This window comes from Doryrhamphus excisus, chromosome 11 (genome assembly GCF_030265055.1).
Source record: "Doryrhamphus excisus isolate RoL2022-K1 chromosome 11, RoL_Dexc_1.0, whole genome shotgun sequence".
Lineage (NCBI taxonomy): Eukaryota > Metazoa > Chordata > Actinopteri > Syngnathiformes > Syngnathidae > Doryrhamphus > Doryrhamphus excisus.
This window is the reverse complement of record NC_080476.1, coordinates 21,086,692-21,107,562: the sequence shown is the minus strand read 5'-3', so window position 1 is coordinate 21,107,562 and position 20,871 is coordinate 21,086,692. Positions and strand designations below refer to the sequence as shown.

The window sequence follows — 20,871 nt, the reverse complement described above, 5'->3', positions numbered from 1 at the left end:
CCTTCCTTCGGTCACGACCCAAAGCTCATGACCATAAGTGAGGGAGTTAAGTGATGGGGGGTCTCAGCTCCGCTCTCAGGATGTTCCAGTACAGAGACCGAATTACTGCAGATCCTGCGCTGATCTGCCGGTCTACGTCAGCCTCCGACCTTCCCTCACTCATGAACAAGACCCCGATGTACTTGACCTCCCTCCCAAACTGGAAGTTGCAATCCACCTTTCCAGGTGGATTCCAGTGGACCAGGCTCTGGTTGTACAAGGACCACCAAATGGCACGTTGTAGCGGACCACCAATGCTGTTCTGCAGGACGCCCCCCGCAGGACGCCCGAGGGACACGCTTCATTGCCTTTGCGTGGGTGTAGAGCTGGTCCAGCGTTCTGTGACCAGGACCGGTACCTGTCACCAATCGGTCTTGAAAAGGGGGACCAATCCAGGAGTGCCGTTCCCCACTTTCCCCAGCAAAGCATTTGAGGAAGTTCTTATTCCAATCTGAAGAAACCGGGCCTGGAAGGTCCAGCATGTGTTCTCCAAAGCAGCCAAGATGGTCCAACAGACAATCTGAGGAAGAAGTTGTGCTGAGGAAGAGGAGGTTACAACTTTGTGTTGAGGTTGTGTGGCGTGGAAAGCCAAAGGAGATGGTCGCCATCTGCTCTGCAAAATGTTCTCCGCTTTGGCAGCACCAGAGGGAATGAATCATCGCGCCACCTCAAAAGTGTGCCCACATACTCTTCCTCCCTGCCGACATGCGGGACCGCTCTCTGGGCCCCCCCCTCCTCCGATGCGCTCATCTGAATCCAGATAGGCAAAACCTCCTACTTCGGTACAAAACATTAAAAAAACGTAAGCTATATTAGGAAAGCAGGAAGTGAACAAATGTAACAGTTACTGATTGTAAAACTGCTATATGTATATCACTATATTAACCGTTACTATGGTACCCATGATGTCATTGGATGCTCATATCACCGAGTACTTCTGTGTGACAAAAAATAAAAAGTATATATATATTTTTTTAATTTACAAAAAAAAAAAACAAATTAAACTATATTATGAAAGCAGGAAGTGAACAAATGTAACAGTTGAAAAAAAATTACCGTTAGCATTACCAACCATGCGATTCTATAGTTCTAAGTAGTATGGTAGTCAATAAGTGGTGCTATGAAATGACATTAACTTCCACTCTGCACGGAGAAGGTCTATTGAGCTAGCGTAGCCTAGCTGACATGCTATGGCTGAAATTGAATGGGAAAAAATCCTCTTATTTGGTGTGGAAGTAGTATTTATTTTAGGATTAGAATTACAATAAGTCAACTGGCGAGGCTAGCGATGGAGTCAGCTTGCTAAGCTAGCGCTAGCGCGTTGTTATGTGTCCATTCTTATGGACGTGAAGACGCTCGCATCTTCTTCCGCTGTGGAACACAAACGGGAAACAGATGACCACGGCGGAAGGAGATGCCAGCATCTTTGTCACAAGGACGGGCAGACGCAGGGAGACCTTCCTTGGCTTCAGGAACAAGGAGACACCATCCCATCCTTGAAAATTTATTGAGTAAATAGAAGATGAAGTGACAAGTGAAGGAGTTGAAGAAAGGAAAGGAATGAGTACCCTTGCATAGATCACAGACCATGCCGTTTTGTTGTCGCACGCTGTAGACGCTGTAGACGCTGTAGCAGCTGTAGACGCTGTAGCAGCTGTAGCATAATCCTAAAAGATGCCGATGGCGCTCGGATACAATCGCTTTGCTGGAAAGATGAAGACAAGAGTTCCAAAGTCTTTTGTTTGTTTGTTTGTTAGTCTTTGTTTTTTTTTGCTCCAAAGTGGCCCAACTTCTGATGAACTCATGGAACTGAAGAACGAAGCAGGGCACGGCTTGCAGGGAGTTCAGTTTGAGAAACTAGCCCTTAAATGCCCACGCTTGTGTTCAAAACCCTGCGACGGGGTCACGACGCTAACACGGGGGCACAAGGGAGCACGGAATTTCTTTCCAAAAACTTCAAACCACAATCAAAAATCATGTCATGAATGGATGTACAGTCCCGAAAGGCAAAGCTCATGCAGTCGTCTGTGGACCATGCAGTGCGTTCCTCCGTACGGATTCAGGATAGCAGCTTTAGCGGTTGGAAATATGCAGGAAATATAATATCCCCTTGCAAGGGTTGGGTGGAGGCAACTGGATTCTTTGTTTGTTGTCTTCAGTTCCCACATTTGACATGTGGAGTCTAGCTGTTTATGTCCCTGGTTGGCGTGATTGCGAAAGAGCTAGATCCTTCACAGTTGGTGGCGGTGTTAGATGACCCGTGTTTGCCCCTGTACCGGTCAACATCTGGCTACTGCACAAAGAACTTGGATGGGAACCTACCGGGGTCAGAACTGTGAAAAATGGAGGCTACTTTGAGGCACGTAAATCAGAGACTCTGCAGGCAACGTCAAGAGCTGCTATGAAGATCTCCGTGTGAACGCAGTAAAAACAGAGGTACTCTGTTCGGTGGAATTCGCCTATTGTCTCCTGACCCGTCTTTAACGGCAACGGCAAACCCCTGGCATTAGTCCCAGACAGTAATGTTGGTTAGATCTACCTCAGCCGCCCCCAAAGACCTTAGCATACACACCAAGGTGGCGGTCTACCATGAATCGCAGTCTCACATCGAGTTTCTCCAGCTCATCCTTGGTCTAACATGTCGAGATCATGTCCCTCACGTGGAAATCCTGGATTGAACCGGAACCGAGAGCAAGGAGGCCACCTTTCTTGGGGGCCAACTGCGATGAACCGACCGCACCATCAGAATACCGGACGACAGACGTCCACGACAACTGCTACACGGTCGACAACATCACGGCCGGCAAAAGCGGAGATACGAGGACCAGCTGAGAAGGACCGCAATAAACCCTGCGACTCTCATCCATTGGACTTTTCCGTCACCTCAGAAGTCGTCATCAGAACTAAGCTAACAACCAGGAAGGCCAGGCGTGCCATCACCGATCACCCCCCAACGACTGTCTCATTCCGCGGTTCAAGCACCCCCAACCGGGGACATAACGCCACCCTTGGAACGCAGAAGTGAAGAAGCCTTTTGGGTGAAAGTCCAGTCGCCTCCATTCAACCTTTGCGGACTTCCATGACCCGGATAAGCAACAGTGGCTCTTTTCCATTCCAACTGAAAAAGGTCATCAAAGCACATTTTTAGTATACTTTAGTATATACTTTTTAGATATACTTTAGTATATCTGGTTATGCCTATTTCCTTGCCTTATAGCATAGTTGTTATTGTTCAACTTGCTGATATAGTTCATGTTCAAACAGCTCAAATAATGCATAAGGCTAAAAATAAGCAATTAGCTAAAAATGTCATCCAATACTTCTCTACAAGAGAGGAGAAATATGATCTCAGGGAAGAAGTACATTTGAAACACTTCTATGCTAGGACTACGTTATGCTAGCCATAGCATTTCAGGATGTGGAATCAAACTATGGAATGGATTGAGTAAGGAAATCAAACAATGCACAACGATGAGCCAAACACCGAGTACATCCGTACGAGGTACATTATTAAAAAAAAAAACTATATTATGAAAGCAGGAAGTGAACAAATGTAAGAGTTAGTGATTGTAAAAGTACCAGATGGAGGGGTAGGATTTAATAAGCTTTGCTTCTTCCTACTCCTTTTGGACATGTGGAACTGGGAACTGATTATGGGATGCACTCAATTGGAATCTGATGCATGTTCAAATGAAATCAAACCGTTACCATTGTTGACTTGAATAAATAGGTCACGGTCGTGGCTACAAGCGCACGGCGGGCTGTGATTCTCCAGGAAAGTGTACCACCAACGGAAAGTAGATCTTTTCAGGCAAAAAGAAAGTAGTGGTGTTCGAGTCCATGACTGTTTTGGTGTGGAATGCGTAGCACCGTTCAAAGTGCAGCAGCAGCAGCAGCAATGCTAAGCTAAGCTAAGCCAGGGTCAGCTGACCCTTCAACGATAGGATCCCATCGCGGTCATGGAGTCCCGTCAGCGTACAGTACAGGAAGTTAGACAGGAAGCAAGTAACCTTTGGATAAAACCCCAAAGAAGGAAGCTAACCGTAACAAAAAGTCATCCTGCCCAAGGGCACGGGAAGGGCAGACACTGCGGCAAGACTCTGACATTCTCATGACGCTGCAGTCAAACTCCTGACTCCTTTAATGTCCAAGACTTTGGGGGGACAAGCAGGACTACGTTGCACAGAAATATCCTGGGGGGGGGGGGGTTACGTGGCATTCCAGCCAATCTGTCCAGAACACTTATGATGATGATGATGATGATGATCCAATCAAATATAAACACATCAAATTTGGTCAATTATATTAGCTCATATTTCTATAAATATATCATTGAAACATGAATCCATCCATGGGACATTTTGGAGCCTGACTGCAGGCCAATCTGAAAAATGTCAAAATAAGATCAAATAGAAATGAAATGTATGAATGCATTCAATGGAAAGGAATATAATACATAATAACACATAATACACACATCGATGAATGAACATGAAAAGGCCAAATGAATATTCAATATTCAAAAGCCAACCAAAATACAATGAAAATCTGAAACAAATACATAATTACAGAAATAAACATTAGAATCCATGAGTTGATATGTTTTGGATCAAACATCCATGAGCTTACCGACAACAATAACGTAAAATAATGTAAAATAATAAAATAACACGTTTATGAATAAATATATTTTGGTAAAAATTGATTTCCAATGCCATGTGTTACACCTTTAAACTGTGACATTTATATTCATATTTTGAATACGTTAAATAAAAATAATAATTGAATAAATATAATATAAATAATAATAAAAAATAATAATTTTCATTGGTTAAATTGCAGCCCAGCTACAGTGACCTATCTGGAACAATTAAATAGTAAAAAACAAAATAAATCTGGAACAATTGAATAGTAAAAAAAAAAAAAATAGTAAAAATAGTAAAAAAAAAAAAAAACTGAAAATAAATAAAACATGAATAGAAATAATTTAAAATATAAACAGTAAAAGATATAAAAATGAATAGTGCAATATGAAAATTCCAAACAATTCTTAGCACAAATAGCAAACACAATCATTGAAACCAAAGAATGGCTGAGTGCAAATTGTTTGGTCGTAATGCCCGACAGCTGCAGTGGATGATACCAAGCCTGTGTGTGTGTGTGTGCGTGCACGTGTGCGCGTGCACGTGGATGCGTGTGTGCGTGTGTCGTTAAAGAAAAGCCACGTATATAAAAAGAGTCCCTCAGGAAGGAGAGTTCAAACAATCTTTGTAAAAATCAACATTCTGATTGTGCGTAGCTTCATCAACGGAACCCAAAAGAAATGGATGGAGCATGATGGTGATACACTTCTCTCTCTCCCTCCCTCTCTCGTTTAAGTGCTCGTGTAAAGGTGGTGATGCTTCGGGACGCTCACATTCAATATTGCAGCACTGCAGTTTTGGAGCGTTATGGCCGGGTTTAGCGCCCCAGCGTTGGAAGGAAGCCCTGCATGGAAGCTTGCATGCGCCTCTGCAGCAACTTTGCAATGACCTCACTGAGGTAGAGACCCTGAAAAAGGATGGTAGAAAAAACAAGCCAGGCATGACTAAACGATGGCCCAAAAGTTGGAAATATTCCCTTTTTGATTTGGATTGGTTCAAGTGGGAAGTACATTACGTTGCTGCTGCTTCGTTAGGCGGCCAGGGCATGAAGACCAGCTTGTGCGTAGTAAGAGCAGGTTGGGGGGGTGGGGGGGGGCTTTATTTTGTATTTTTTCACCCACTCGTGGCTCATAATGTGATACATTCATTCACTCATTTTCTACCGCTTTTTCCTCACGAGGGTCGCAGGGATGCTGGAGCCTATCCCAAACAACCATTCACACTCACATTCATACCTATGGACAATTTGGAGTCGCTAATTAACCTAGCATGTTTTTGGAATGTGGACCGGAATACCCGGAGAACATGCAAACTCCACACAGAGATGGCCGAGGTTGGGATTGAACTCGGGTCTCCTAGCTGTGAGGTCTGCATGCTAACCACTCGACCTGCGTGCAGCCAAGTTATTATTATTATTATTATTATTATTATTCATTCATTCATTCATTTTCTACCGCTTTTCCTCACGAGGGTCGCGGGGGGTGCTGGAGCCTATCCCAACTGTCTCCGAGCGTAAGGCGGGGTACACCCTGGACTGGTGGCCAGCCAATCCCAGGGCACATATAGACAAACAACCATTCACACTCACATTCATACCTATGGACAATTTGGAGTGGCTAATTAACCTAGCATGTTTTTGGAATGTGGACCGGAATACCCGGAGAACATGCAAACTCCACACAGAGATGGCCGAGGTTGGGATTGAACTCGGGTCTCCTAGCTGTGAGGTCTGCGTGCTAACCACTCAACCTGCGTGCAGCCGAGTTATTATTATTATTATTATTATTCATTCATTCATTCATTCATTTTCTACCGCTTTTCCTCACGAGGGTCGCGGGGGGTGCTGGAGCCTATCCCAGCTGTCTTTGGGCGTAAGGCGGGGTACACCCTGGACTGGTCGCCAGCCAATCACAGGGCACATATAGACAAACAACCATTCACACTCACATTCATACCTATGGACAATTTGGAGTGGCCAATTAACCTAGCATGTTTTTGGAATATGGACCGGAATACCCGGAGAACATGCAAACTCCACACAGAGATGGCCGAGGTTGGGATTGAACTCGGGTCTCCTAGCTGTGAGGTCTGCGTGCTAACCACTCGACCTGCGTGCAGCCGAGTTATTATTATTATTATTATTATTATTCATTCATTCATTTTCTACTGCTTTTCCTCACGAGGGTCGTGGGGGTGCTGGAGCCTATCCCAGCTGTCTTTGGGCGTAAGGCGGGGTACACCCTGGACTGGTCGCCAGCCAATCACAGGGCACATATAGACAAACAACCATTCACACTCACATTCATACCTATGGACAATTTGGAGTGGCTAATTAACCTAGCATGTTTTTGGAATGTGGGAGGAAACCGGAGTACCCGGAGAAAACTCCACACAGAGATGCCCGAGGGTGGGATTGAACCCTGGTCTCCTAGCTGTGAGGTCTGCGTGCTAACCACTCAACCTGCGTGCAGCTGAGTTATTATTATTATTATTATTATTATGAATATTATTGTATTACTAACATGTCAACCCGGTCTGCATGACTTGACAGATCCCTTTTTAGGACTTGAGAGGCACTTCCACTGGTCCTGGTGGTGAGTGGAATAAAGGCACTAGCAACTCATATCATTCCCGATCATCCCAAGAATTCCCGTTTGTGGAAATGGAAGCACAGCTAATTGTGTCATGCACTGCGCTATGTCGCTATCATAGCTTACTTCTGATTAAATGCAGTCTTAGTGTTAATTAGTGTCGTTAAGTACTCGCTAGGTTCTGGGTTGGGGTACACGTGAATGCGATGCAAGGACTGGATTCCTAGTTTTCCCTGACCCAAGACCAAAGGACACGCAGAGTGCCTGAGTTGAACAAGCTTGCTTACTCATGTCATGCGTGACTAAATATGGCAGGATATAAAAGGAAGTCATGTCCATAGAGTAAATATAAAATATGATGTCATAGATCATAATGCATACGTTGGTCATCATGCGATGATCTCCTTCATGACGTCAGTCCACGTTCAAAGTTCTCCACGTGGCAAATCAAAGCCGTATTCATATGTGGCAAAATGTGGGCGGTCCAAAAGCGGGCCACCCCGGTTGCGGGGGGGTGGTACCCTACGTGTCGTAGTGTCGTTGCATGCGTCACGATGGGAAGTCAAGGCATCATGCGTGAAGCCTGTGGTTGCGGCCCCTGGGATCACGACTCCACTGCGGAAGTCCAGGAAGGGGGGGAGGGGGGTTGTTTACATCCAGATGGGTCTTCCTCCTATAAGGTGCTTTTTAGATCCTTCCGAGGGGGGTGGTGGTGGAGGAAGTGGGCGATTGGGTGGGTGGGAGTCGGGTGTTTTTCAAGCCGCATGGCTGCAGAAGCTTTGTTGTCCATGCATGATGTTGCCTGATAAGACGAGTGTGCTCTGCATCCTAACACCTAGCATACATGAGGTTATCAGTGTCCTTCTGGAAGGGGGCCGGGGCCGGGGCCGGGGGTGGGGGGCGGTACATAGATGCAGGATTAGAAGAATTCATTAGCCTATCTAACTACTCTTAACTTCTAAGGAGACGTGAGGCCTCACCGAAGCCTGAGGTTGCGTTCACACTTTTGGTGGTTCGGTACTCTGGGGGTACGTCGGTGCTCCAAGGCGAGAGCCGCAGGGTACACGGGGTACATGGGGTGCGGCCGGACCAAACATTTAAAACATTTAAAATTCATTCATTTTCTACCGGGGGGGGGGGGGTGCTGGAGCCTATCCCAGCTGTCTTCCGGCGTAAGGCGGGGTACACCCTGGAACGGTGGCCAGCCAATCACAGGGCACATATAGACAAACAACCATTCACACTCACATTCATACCTATGGACAATTTGGAGTCGCTAATTAGCCTAGCATGTTTTTTTTGGAATGTGGGAGGAAACCGGAGTACCCGGAGAAAACCCACGCACGCACGGGGAGAACACGCAAACTCCACACAGAGATGGCCGAGGGTGGCATTGAACCCTGGTCTCCTAGCTGTGAGGTCTGCGTGCTAACCACCGGACCGCCGTGCAACCAAGCCAAATACTAGGAATTAGGAATGAATCCGAGTGGATTCGCTTTTGTCGTTCAGACATTTGCTTAGTCGCGCTCGCCATTTGGGCGTAGCGATCCGTTAGGCGTTGACGGAGAACGGAACCACGCGTGTCGTCCCCCTTGTTTGCTTCCGATGACGACCCGGTTCAAATCCAGAGTCATCTTTAACCGAACCACGCATACGAAGTGTGAACGCAGCCGCGATCAAGCTAAGCGGCCGGCGGCGGTCTCCTGGGTCGCGGCGCCTAAACGTCGGTCAGCAACTTGCTCTTGTTCACACAGTTCTGATTGGCGATGGTGCAATTCCCAGTTCTCAGGTTGGCCTCCCGGAAGTTGTCGATGCTGTTGTTGAGGTCGCCGTCGATCTCCATGTACTCGGACTTGCTGACGACGGACGAACTCCGGCGGCTGGAGTTGCTGTCGGACGGGATGTTGGGGTTGCTGACGTTGAGGAGCTGCGCCTGCTCCTCGCCTTCCGTTTCCCGGTGGTAGAAGTAGTTGAAGTTGGACACGATGACGGGCACCGGGAGGGCGATGGTCAGCACGCCGGCGATGGCGCACAGGGACCCCACGATCTTGCCCCCGATGGTGACCGGCACCATGTCGCCGTAGCCTACCGTGGTCATGGACACCACCGCCCACCAGAAGGCATCGGGGATGCTGCCGAACTGGGAATCCTGCTCCTCGGCCTCGGCGAAGTACACGGCGCTGGAAAACAAGATGACCCCGATGAAGAGGAAGAAGATGAGGAGTCCCAGCTCTCGCATGCTGGCCTTGAGGGTCTGGCCCAAGATCTGCAGTCCTTTGGAGTGTCGGGACAGTTTGAAGATGCGGAAAACCCTGACCAGACGGATCACCCTGAGTATGGCCAGAGAGGTCGCCTGCTCGCCGACTCCTTCGGTGTCGGAGTCTTCGGCCAGCTCGGTGCCCAGCGTGATGAAGTACGGGATGATGGCCACGATGTCGATGGTGTTCATCATGTTCTTGAAGAACGCCGGTTTGCTGGGACACGCCAGGAAGCGAACGATCAACTCGAAGGAGAACCAGATGATGCAGAGGGTCTCGATGATGAAGAAAGGGTCTGTGAGGATGTTGGGCTTGTAGTAGATGGTGGTGTTCCCCACGGTCTCCATGTGCCCCATGGGGTCGTCCTTCAGCTGGGGCAGGGTCTCCAGGCAAAATATGACGATGGAGATCAGGATGACCATGACTGACACGATGGCGATCCCTCGGGCCGTTCCCGAGCTTTCCGGGTGCTCAAAGAGGAGCCAGATCTGACGCTGGAACTCCCTGTCGGGGAGGGGGCGCTCCTCCTCCCGAATGAAGCCCTCGTCTTCTCGGAACCTCTCCATGGCGTCCACTCCCAGCTCGTAGAACTTGATCTCCTCCGAGAACATATCCAAGGGGACGTTGACCGGTCTGCGTAGCCGCCCCCCCGACTGGTAGTAGTACAGGATGGCGTCGAAGCTGGGCCTGTTCCTGTCAAAGAAGTACTCGTTCCTCAGGGGGTCGAAGTAGCGCATTCGCTTTTTGGGGTTCCCCAGCAGCGTCTCGGGAAACTGCGACAGGGTCTTCAACTGGGTTTCGAACCTTAGGCCGGCTATGTTGATGACCACCCTCTCGCAGCACTCGTGGTCGTTGTGATCCGGGGGCGGGTAGGCGTCCTGGGGGTGGCCGGGGACGGCCGAAGTCTCGTCCACGTTGTCTCCTGATGCCACCGTCATGTTGCGGCGGGGACGCGGGTCGCTCTGAGCTCCGGGGACGGACGATTGGGATCTCCTCGGCTTCCCGTGCCCCTTAAAGTGAACCCCCCCTCACCCCCGGGACACCACCAGGGGCTGCTTGGACGGATTTGCCTCAGTGCGGCGCCACTGCGGTTCTCGCTGACTTGACCATTGCTGCTCTCCAACGCCTCTGCCGCCCGGGGAGGGAGAGAGAGAGAGAGAGAGAGAGAGAGAGGGAAGGAAGGAAGGGGGGGCGGGGGTGGCGATGGGGGGGGTTGGGGGGGGGGGGATAATGGGATCAAACAGCGAACACAGAAAGATATTTGCCTGCTCAGCATTTTCTCCACTTCTTTATTTCACCTCAGTGGCGCTGCAATTAGCAATGCTATGCTAGCAAGGTGGCTATGCTAATGCATCAAACTGCAGTTGGCGCCCGAGCTTTTGACGCATCATCATCATCATCATCATCATCATCATAACAAGCCCTTCATATGCAGGCATGCACACAGGCGTGGTGGCGGCTTACCTGGGGGTGATGAAGAAGATGGTGATGATGAAGATGCGGGGGTGGCGGCAGCGGGGGGTGTCACGGGCGGTGTTCCTGATCCAAGCATCCATGTGGAATTCCTCACATGGTCCCATCTTCATCTTCCGACAGGGAAAAAAAACAATCACTTGCTCGGCGGCATCCGAGCAGCTTGGACGACACGCGCACACTGCGGGAAGGAGCGTGTGCGCGTGTGCGTGTGAGCGCGCGCACGTTTTAACGCTGCGATTCAAAAAGGGGGGGGTTGGGGGGAGTTGGGGGGGGGGGGGGCAATAGAGGATGCTACATTAAAGGAGCCATAAGCCCTTGACGTTATCCAGACATCAGCAGAAACCAGCACGCCTTCAGGAGGAAGAGGAGGGGGGGGGGCAACAGCTGATGATGATGATGATGATGAGAGTGTTGTTTCCTCTGCAAGGTTCAGATGTTGACTTTGCACGCATGCACGGCCCAGGATGGATGAGGAAGAGGAGGGAGGGAGGAAGGGGGGGGGGGGGGGGGGGGGGGGGTGTAGCTTTCGACGCAATGCAGAGCGGCTCCTGAAGGCACCACCAAGTTGTGGGTGCATGCGGAAATGCAACACACTGATACACACCACTACTACCACTACTACCTTTAATACTACAAAAGTAGCCTAGCTGATATCAGTATACATTATTATTATTATTATTATTATTATTATTATTATTATTATTATTATTATTATTATTATTATTATTATTATTATTATATTACAGGAGCTACATGATGCTAATAAGAACTAAATCATCAAATTTCATAGGCAGCTCTTGCCATGATGACCTGGAGTACCCCCCCCCCCCAAAAAAAAGCCTTCATGGTTCCAATCTACCTTTTGTCATGATAATAATAATTATTAATAATAATAATTAATAATATATGTCCAAATATTCCGATATGTTGGCTCGTCATCAAAGCTCGCCTCTGGTCATGTGACCATCTGCAACATGATGCTTTGTATTTTAGCATAGCCTTGGCCGTGTTGTCATTTATGTACGTAAATGGAGAATGAGATTGGACCTAAGATGGAACCTTGAGGCACACCTTTAAACGTGTTTAATGTCATAATTCCGACTTTTTATTTAATAATTTGGACAATGTTGACATTTCATCTCATAATTTGGACTTTTTATCTCATAGTTATGTTTTATCTTATGATGACTTTCTCATAATTTCACATTTTTGTCTCATAATTATGACTTTTTAATGTCATCATTTTGACTTTTTATCTCATAATTTCACATTTTTGTCTCAGAATTATGACTTTTTAATGTCATCGTTTTGACTTTTTATCTCATCATTTCCCATTTTGTCTCATAATTATAACTTTAATGTCATAATTCCGACTTTTTATTTAATAATTTGGACAATTTTGACATTTCATCTCATAATTTGGACTTTTTATCTCATAGTTATGTTTTATCTTATCATGAGGACTTTCTCATAATTTCCCATTTTGTCTCATAATTATGACTTAAATGTCATAATTCCGACTTTTTATTTAATAATTTGGACAATTTTGACATTTCATCTCATAATTTGGACTTTTTATCTCATAGTTATGTTTTATCTTATCATGATGACTTTCTCATAATTTCACATTTTGGTCTCATAATTATGACTTTTTAATGTTTGTATTTTAGCTTAGCCTTGGCCGTGTTGTCATTTATGTACGTAAATGGAGAATGAGATTGGACCTAAGATGGAACCTTGAGGCACACCTTTAAACGTGTTAAGGGGTTCAAACACGACACTTTCTGACACGGTTGTCGGGGTAGCTGGCAGGAGATGAATGGAGAAGCCAAGCAACATCACTGGGTGGGTGGAGGAGGAGTCTTCTTGGGGTCGGCGCCCCACAGGGGGCTGGGTGGTGGTCCCATGTGGAGAGAATTTGGGAGTATCAAAGTAGTTCAGAGGATGAAAAGAGTGTTGATTGAGTACTTTTGCTAGTATTGAAGACCATAAATGTTTGTGTAGCCTTAGCTAGGTATGTGGACTCTGGTCCCCACGTGTCCCCCCCAAATGACCCCCGCTGCTAGATAGATAAGATAATAAGATAGATAGTTCTAGATAATCAAGAACCACAGCTAGCTAGCATTTTACCAAATTTGGAGGTCCATTAAAGGACATACTCACCCCCCCCCCCCCCCCCCCAAAAAAAAAAACCACATTATGTTCTTGCTGTCTGGTTATTTATTAAAAAAATACGAAAGTTCAGGTACACATTTATAAAAATATATAGTATTTGAACATTTACATCGGGAGATTTGATTGATTGTCAAAGTCTTTCTATTCAACTGCAATAAAACACAAAATGTCACTTTCAGTCTCCTTGGCATTGGCCTTGGCCTTGGCCTTGGCCTTGGCCTTGGCCTTGGCATTGGCCTTGGCCTTGGCATTGCATGTCCTTCCCTGGAAGCAAACAGGAAATAAAATCAAGTTAACGTGGAAGTGGAGAAAAAAGGAGCACTAAACTAAAAACTAAGAACTAAAACGGTGCTTAGTGTAAATCAAGTGTGGCGCTGCTAGCAAACATCCACTGGGTGGCGCCATTTCCTCACTAGTGAGTCACAGCAGCCTTTTCGTTGGGAAGCCCGTTTCCCAAATTATGAGCTAAAAAGTCTAAATTATTCGATAAAAAGTCATAATTATTAGATAAGAAAGTCAAAATTACGAGATCTAAAGTTGAAATGATGAGATAAAAAGTCCTAATTATGAGCTACAAACTGCCATGTGCCACAGGTTGTTGGTAAAAATGGTGACACAATTGTGGGTGGGTTAATTATCACTTTTTAATACCATCATTTTGCCCTTTTATCTAATATTTTTGACATTCTTATCTCATAATTTCAACTTTTTATCTCATAATTGTTACTTTTTAATTGTACACTTTGGATTTTTTTTTTAATCTCATTAAAAACTTCGTTTTCTCAACTCATAATTTTACCTCAGTTATGATTTACCATTAGTATAACCTTTTTGTCAGTTGCGGAAACATGTTTATCTCATAATTATGACTTTATATCTCATAATTACGAATTTTTAATCTCATAATTATGACTTTTTAATGTCAGAATTTGTACTTTTTATCTCATAGTTATGTTTTGTCTTATCATTATGACTTGATCTCATAATTTCACATTTTTGTCTCATAATTCTGACTTTAAGGTCATAATTTTGACTTTTTATTTCATCATTTTGACTATCTCGTAATTTTGACATTTCATCTCATAATTTTGGATTTTTATCCTATAGTTATGTTTTATCTTACCATGACTTTATCTCATAATTTCACATTTTTTCTCATATTTATAACTTTTTAGTGTCATAATTTTGACTTTTTATCTCATCATTTACACTTGTTATCTCAAAATTGACTTTTTATCTCATAATTTCACATTTTTGTCTCATAATTATGACTTTTTAATGTCAGAATTTGTACTTTTTATCTCATAGTTATGTTTTGTCTTATCATTATGACTTGATCTCATCATTTCACATTTTTGTCTCATAATTCTGACTTTAAGGTCATCATTTTGAGTTTTTATCTCATAGTTATGATGTTTTATCTCATAATTGAAATTTTTTCTCATAATTATGAATTTAATGTCATCATTTCATAATTTCACATTTTTGTCTCATAGTTATGACTTTTTAATGTCATAATTTTGACTTTTTATGTCATTATTTCGATTTTTTAATCTCATCATTTTGACTTTTTATCTCATAGTTATGTTTTATCTCACAATTGACTTTTTTTTCATAATTTTGACTTTTTATCTCAGTTATGTTTTATCTCATCGTGACTTTTTATCTCATAATTTAAAAATTTTGACTTTAATGTCATAATTTTGACTTTTTATCTCATAATTTTGACATTTCATCTCATAATTTTGACTTTTTATCTCATAGTTATGAGGTTTTATCTCATAGTTATGTTTTATCTTATCATTATGACTTTACCTCATAATTTCACATTTTGTCTCATAATTATGAGTTTTTAATGTCATAATTTCGACTTTTTATCTCACCATTTGGACTTTTTATGTCATAGTTGACTTTGTTTCTCATTGTTTTGACTTTTCACCTCATAATTATGACTTTTGATCTCTTCATTTTTCTTCCATACATTTCGATCCAAGATTTGCATCACAAAACGATGCTGAGTTTTGATTGACAGTTCCAGAGTATGTTTATTATTGTAGCTAACCATGTCGTCTGATCCCCCATTTCTGTAGCTCAGTAAAGGGTAAAGGTAAACAACTACCAGTGTGACGTAATACAAACTAGCATGAGTGGCGCTAGCCAAACTAAGCTAGCTGTTTTTTGTTTGGATATCTTTAAAAGGCCCAGAAAAGAGAAATATGTATCATCATATCTCATAAGGATGTGGATGGTCAGCAAAATTCCACCAAAAGTGCCCTTTGTATAGAGGGGGAGGGGCCACCTGCTGTGACCCACAAAGGTGCACTGTATTCGGGCACACGCTCCGAGCAGCCGGTGTGACATCACAGAGATCTCCGGCAAACTATTTGCCACTTTTCACATGTTTCAGGTGGCTTTTTGTGTGCGCTTTGTTTTTCTCATAATTGACTTTTCATCTCATAACTTTGACTTTTTATCTCATAATTTCACATTTTTGTCTCATAATGATGGTTTTTAATGTCGTAATTTTGATTTTTTATTTAATAATTTTGACTTTTTTTTTAATCTCAGTTATGTTTTATCTCATCTTATGACTTTTTATCTCATAATTTCACATTTTTGTCTCATAATGATGATTTTTTAATGTCGTAATTTTGACTTTTTATTCAATAATTTTGACTTTTTTTTAATCTCAGTTATGTTTTATGTCATCTTATGACTTTGTATCTCATAATTTCACATTTTTTGTCTCATAATGATGATTTTTAATGTCGTAATTTTGACTTTTTATTTAGTAATTTTGACTTTTTTTATCTCAGTTATGTTTTATCTCATTTTTTGACTTTTTATCTCATAATTTCACATTTTTGTCTCATAATGATGATTTTTAATGTCGTAATTTTGATTTTTTTATTTAATAATTTTGACTTTTTTTAAATCTCAGTTATGTTTTATTTCATCTTATGACTTTTTATCTCATAATTTCACCTTTTTTGTCTCATAATGATGATTTTTTAATGTCGTAATTTTGACTTTTTATTTAATAATTTTGACTTTTTTTTATCTCAGTTATGTTTTATTTCATCTTATGACTTTTTATCTCATAATTTCACATTTTTGTCTCATAATGATGGTTTTTAATGTCGTAATTTTGACTTTTTATTTAATAATTTTGACTTTTTTATCTCAGTTATGTTTTATCTCATCTTATGACTTTTTATCTCATAATTTCACATTTTTGTCTCATAATGATGGTTTTTAATGTCGTAATTTTGATTTTTTATTTAATAATTTTGACTTTTTTTTTAATCTCAGTTATGTTTTATCTCATCTTATGACTTTTTATCTCATAATTTCACATTTTTGTCTCATAATGATGATTTTTTAATGTCGTAATTTTGACTTTTTATTCAATAATTTTGACTTTTTTTTAATCTCAGTTATGTTTTATGTCATCTTATGACTTTGTATCTCATAATTTCACATTTTTTGTCTCATAATGATGATTTTTAATGTCGTAATTTTGACTTTTTATTTAGTAATTTTGACTTTTTTTATCTCAGTTATGTTTTATCTCATTTTTTGACTTTTTATCTCATAATTTCACATTTTTGTCTCATAATGATGATTTTTAATGTCGTAATTTTGATTTTTTTATTTAATAATTTTGACTTTTTTTAAATCTCAGTTATGTTTTATCTCATCTTATGACTTTTTATCTCATAATTTCACCTTTTTTGTCTCATAATGATGATTTTTTAATGTCGTAATTTTGACTTTTTATTTAATAATTTTGACTTTTTTTTATCTCAGTTATGTTTTATTTCATCTTATGACTTTTTATCTCATAATTTCACATTTTTGTCTCATAATGATGGTTTTTAATGTCGTAATTTTGACTTTTTATTTAATAATTTTGACTTTTTTATCTCAGTTATGTTTTATCTCATCTTATGACTTTTTATCTCATAATTTCACATTTTTGTCTCATAATGATGGTTTTTAATGTCGTAATTTTGATTTTTTATTTAATAATTTTGACTTTTTTTTTAATCTCAGTTATGTTTTATCTCATCTTATGACTTTTTATCTCATAATTTCACATTTTTGTCTCATAATGATGATTTTTTAATGTCGTAATTTTGACTTTTTATTCAATAATTTTGACTTTTTTTTAATCTCAGTTATGTTTTATGTCATCTTATGACTTTGTATCTCATAATTTCACATTTTTTGTCTCATAATGATGATTTTTAATGTCGTAATTTTGACTTTTTATTTAGTAATTTTGACTTTTTTTATCTCAGTTATGTTTTATCTCATTTTTTGACTTTTTATCTCATAATTTCACATTTTTGTCTCATAATGATGATTTTTAATGTCGTAATTTTGATTTTTTTATTTAATAATTTTGACTTTTTTTAAATCTCAGTTATGTTTTATCTCATCTTATGACTTTTTATCTCATAATTTCACCTTTTTTGTCTCATAATGATGATTTTTTAATGTCGTAATTTTGACTTTTTATTTAATAATTTTGACTTTTTTTTATCTCAGTTATGTTTTATTTCATCTTATGACTTTTTATCTCATAATTTCACATTTTTGTCTCATAATGATGGTTTTTAATGTCGTAATTTTGACTTTTTATTTAATAATTTTGACTTTTTTATCTCAGTTATGTTTTATCTCATCTTATGACTTTTTATCTCATAATTTCACATTTTTGTCTCATAATGATGATTTTTAATGTCGTAATTTTGATTTTTTATTTAATAATTTTGACTTTTTTTTATCTCAGTTATGTTTTATCTCATCTTATGACTTTTTAATGTCATAATTTCACATTTTTGTCTCATAATTCTGACTTTTTAATGTCATAATTTCGACTCTTTATCTCATCATTTTGACTTTTTATGTCATCATTTTGACGGCCATCTGAGACATAATCATTTGTATTTTAGCATAGCCTTGGCCGTGTTGTCATTTATGTACGTAAATGGAGAATGAGATCGGACCTAAGATGGAACCTTGAGGCACACCTTTAAACGTGTTAAGGGGTTCAAACACCATCACAGGCGTGTTTGATTGCTCCTCCATCCCGTCTGGGCTCATTCGAGCGCCTTTGATCTGTGCTATTTATAGTTGATAAATAGTAGCATACGAGGGCTAACATTTAGCATGGAGGCTACACGGGTCCACTTAACGCACCGTATGAGAATCCTCTCACACGTCCGTCAGCTTGCCGGCGTAGCTCTCAACGTGGGTCAGGCTCGGGGACGCCATGCTCGGGTACGCCAGACTCTCCAGGTCATCCTCCTGATACGATTCGGTTTTGGACAGCGACGGCTCGCTGGGACTGGAAGCCAATTCCCCGGAAGACGTGGGCTGTTGTCCGCAGGTGACGTGGACGTACTGCATGTTCTCCTCGTCCTCGTTCTCTCGATGGTAGAAGTAGTTGAAGTTGGACACGATGACGGGCACGGGCAAGGCGATGGTGAGGACCCCGGCGATGGCGCACAGGGAACCGACGAATTTCCCTCCGATGGTGGAGGGGCACATGTCTCCGTATCCCACGGTTGTCATGGTGACCACCGCCCACCAGAATGCGTCGGGGATGCTTGAGAATCCCGACTCTGGGTCTTCGGCTTCTGCGAAATACACGGAACTGGAGAAGAGAACCACTCCGATGATGAGAAAAAATATCAAGAGTCCAAGTTCCCTGAGACTGGCGTGAAGGGTCTGCCCGAGGATCTGAAGACCCTTGGAGTGTCTGGAGAGCTTAAAAATCCGAAAGACCCGAACCAGGCGGATGACCCTGAGGATGGCCAGGGAGGCGGCTTGCTGGCTGCTGCCCTGGTGCTCGGCGAGGTCCAAACCCAAGGTGATGAAGTACGGCGCTATGGCCACCACGTCGATGATGTTCATGATGTTCTTGAAGAACGCCGCTTTGCTGGGACATGACAGGAACCTCATGGTGAACTCAAAGGAGAACCACACAATGCAGAGGGTCTCCACCATGAAGAACGGGTCTGTGAAGGGACTCTGCGCTCTCCCGTGGGCGCTCCCGTTGTTGTGGGCGTCGGGCGCCACCGGCGAGGGCGCCTCTCTGAACTCTGGCAACGTCTCCAAGCAAAATATGATGATGGATATCAATATCACCATCACGGACACAATGGCGATGATCCGCGCCGGTCCTGAGCTTTCCGGATACTCGAACAGAAGCCACAGTTGTCTCTGGAACTCGTTGCTCGGAAGCGGTCTGTCCTCCTCCCTTGTTAGACCCTCGTCTTCCCGAAAAAGCTCAACCGTCTCCTCGTCCAGTTCGTAGAACTTGATTTCCTCCAGGAAAATATCCACGGGGACGCTCACTGGTCTCCGAAGCCGACCCCCGGATTGGTAGTAGTACAGGATGGCGTCGAAACTGGGTCTGTTCCTGTCAAAGAAGTACTCGTTCCTCAGCGGGTCGAAGAATCGCATCCTTTTGCACGGATCCCCCAAGAGCGTGTTGGGGAACCGAGAAAGGGTCTTCAACTGGGTCTCGAAGCGCAAGCCGGAGATATTGATGACCACCCGTTCGGTGCGGTCCTGCTCCTCCGAGTCCACAACATCTTGAACCGACGGGGTAACGACAACGCTTTCCTCGCGGTTCTCCTGGGACACCACGGTCATCTTTCACCCCTCCTGAGGGTCGGCGCTCACCTCCTTCTCACGCGGCCGCTTGACATTCATGTAAAAGTCTGCAAAAAAGTACCCCCCCCCCAAAAAAAATGTATTGAATCAGTTGGTGGATTTAGACGCTCCTTTGGTCGGATTAGAGCCGTCGTCTCGGACGGATGTCCGCCTCGCATGAGCTGCACCACCGGGCGGAGATGGCTATCATATTCACACCATTTTAAACTCCGCCGCCCCCCCGCCCCCCCCAAGTCGCGAGACCAGATGACACTTGCCGCTGCCGCTCTCACTTGGTGGAGGAGAGCCAGGCTTTTCCCGGGAAACACGCAAACTCCGTATGGGAAGTGGAGAAAACAAACATGCTAACTTCCCTGTCAGATCCACGGACCCCTTCTGGGAATTGTGCTGCCTTCCCGTGTCGGTCCCTCATTCATGAAATCACGGTGCTATTCTTGTCGTGAGGGGAACCTCCAGGACCCTGCCCGTGCCCCCCCCCGTTCAAGCACCAACATGACTGCCAAGATGAGCTTTATATAAAAATAACCTAAAAGCTGCGAGACGTGACCCCGCGGGGGCCTGGCAACGCTCGCCCGTGGAAAATGCTGGCTTGGCTGATACTCGAGACGCCGGGAGAGGCGGGAATCTTCTTCAGGAATTGACGGCCAAAATAACATTCGGTGTTGGTCGTGCTCAAGGGCTCGTTCGTACAACGTCAACATGACACGTCCTGCCATGGAGGATGACAAAACGAGCGCGACAAAACCAACAACTACTGTTTCTTCGTTTCTATGCTTTCTAGTTTTACCTCCATTTTTACACCTTCATCGCATTCCTGTGGTTATGGATCTTGGATCTTGGACTTTTTCATTTCATCATTTCCACCTTTTAGCTCAAAATTGACTTTTTATCTCAGAATTTCACATTTTTGTCTCATAATTATGACTTTTTAATGTCAGAATTTGTACTTTTTATCTCATAGTTATGTTTTGTCTTATCATTATGACTTGATCTCATCAT

General features: G+C 43.0%; 2 protein-coding genes across 2 annotated transcripts; both read right to left on the bottom strand.

Moving 5' to 3' along the window:
* Nucleotides 1–1,072: 1,072 nt before the first annotated feature.
* LOC131137915 (potassium voltage-gated channel subfamily A member 1-like) lies at nucleotides 1,073–11,196 on the bottom strand. Its single transcript, XM_058086334.1, has 2 exons — nucleotides 10,996–11,196; nucleotides 1,073–10,659 (listed from the first exon to the last, which is right to left on the bottom strand). The coding sequence occupies exon 2, from the start codon at nucleotides 10,467–10,469 to the stop codon at nucleotides 8,991–8,993; it is 1,479 nt and encodes a 492-aa protein (XP_057942317.1). The 5' UTR covers nucleotides 10,470–10,659; nucleotides 10,996–11,196; the 3' UTR covers nucleotides 1,073–8,990.
* A 6,889-nt stretch (nucleotides 11,197–18,085) lies between these two features.
* On the bottom strand, nucleotides 18,086–19,851 carry LOC131137916 (shaker-related potassium channel tsha2-like). The gene has a single exon (XM_058086335.1). It carries the CDS (start codon nucleotides 19,849–19,851, stop codon nucleotides 18,406–18,408), a length of 1,446 nt encoding a protein of 481 aa, XP_057942318.1. The 3' UTR covers nucleotides 18,086–18,405.
* Nucleotides 19,852–20,871: the final 1,020 nt, after the last annotated feature.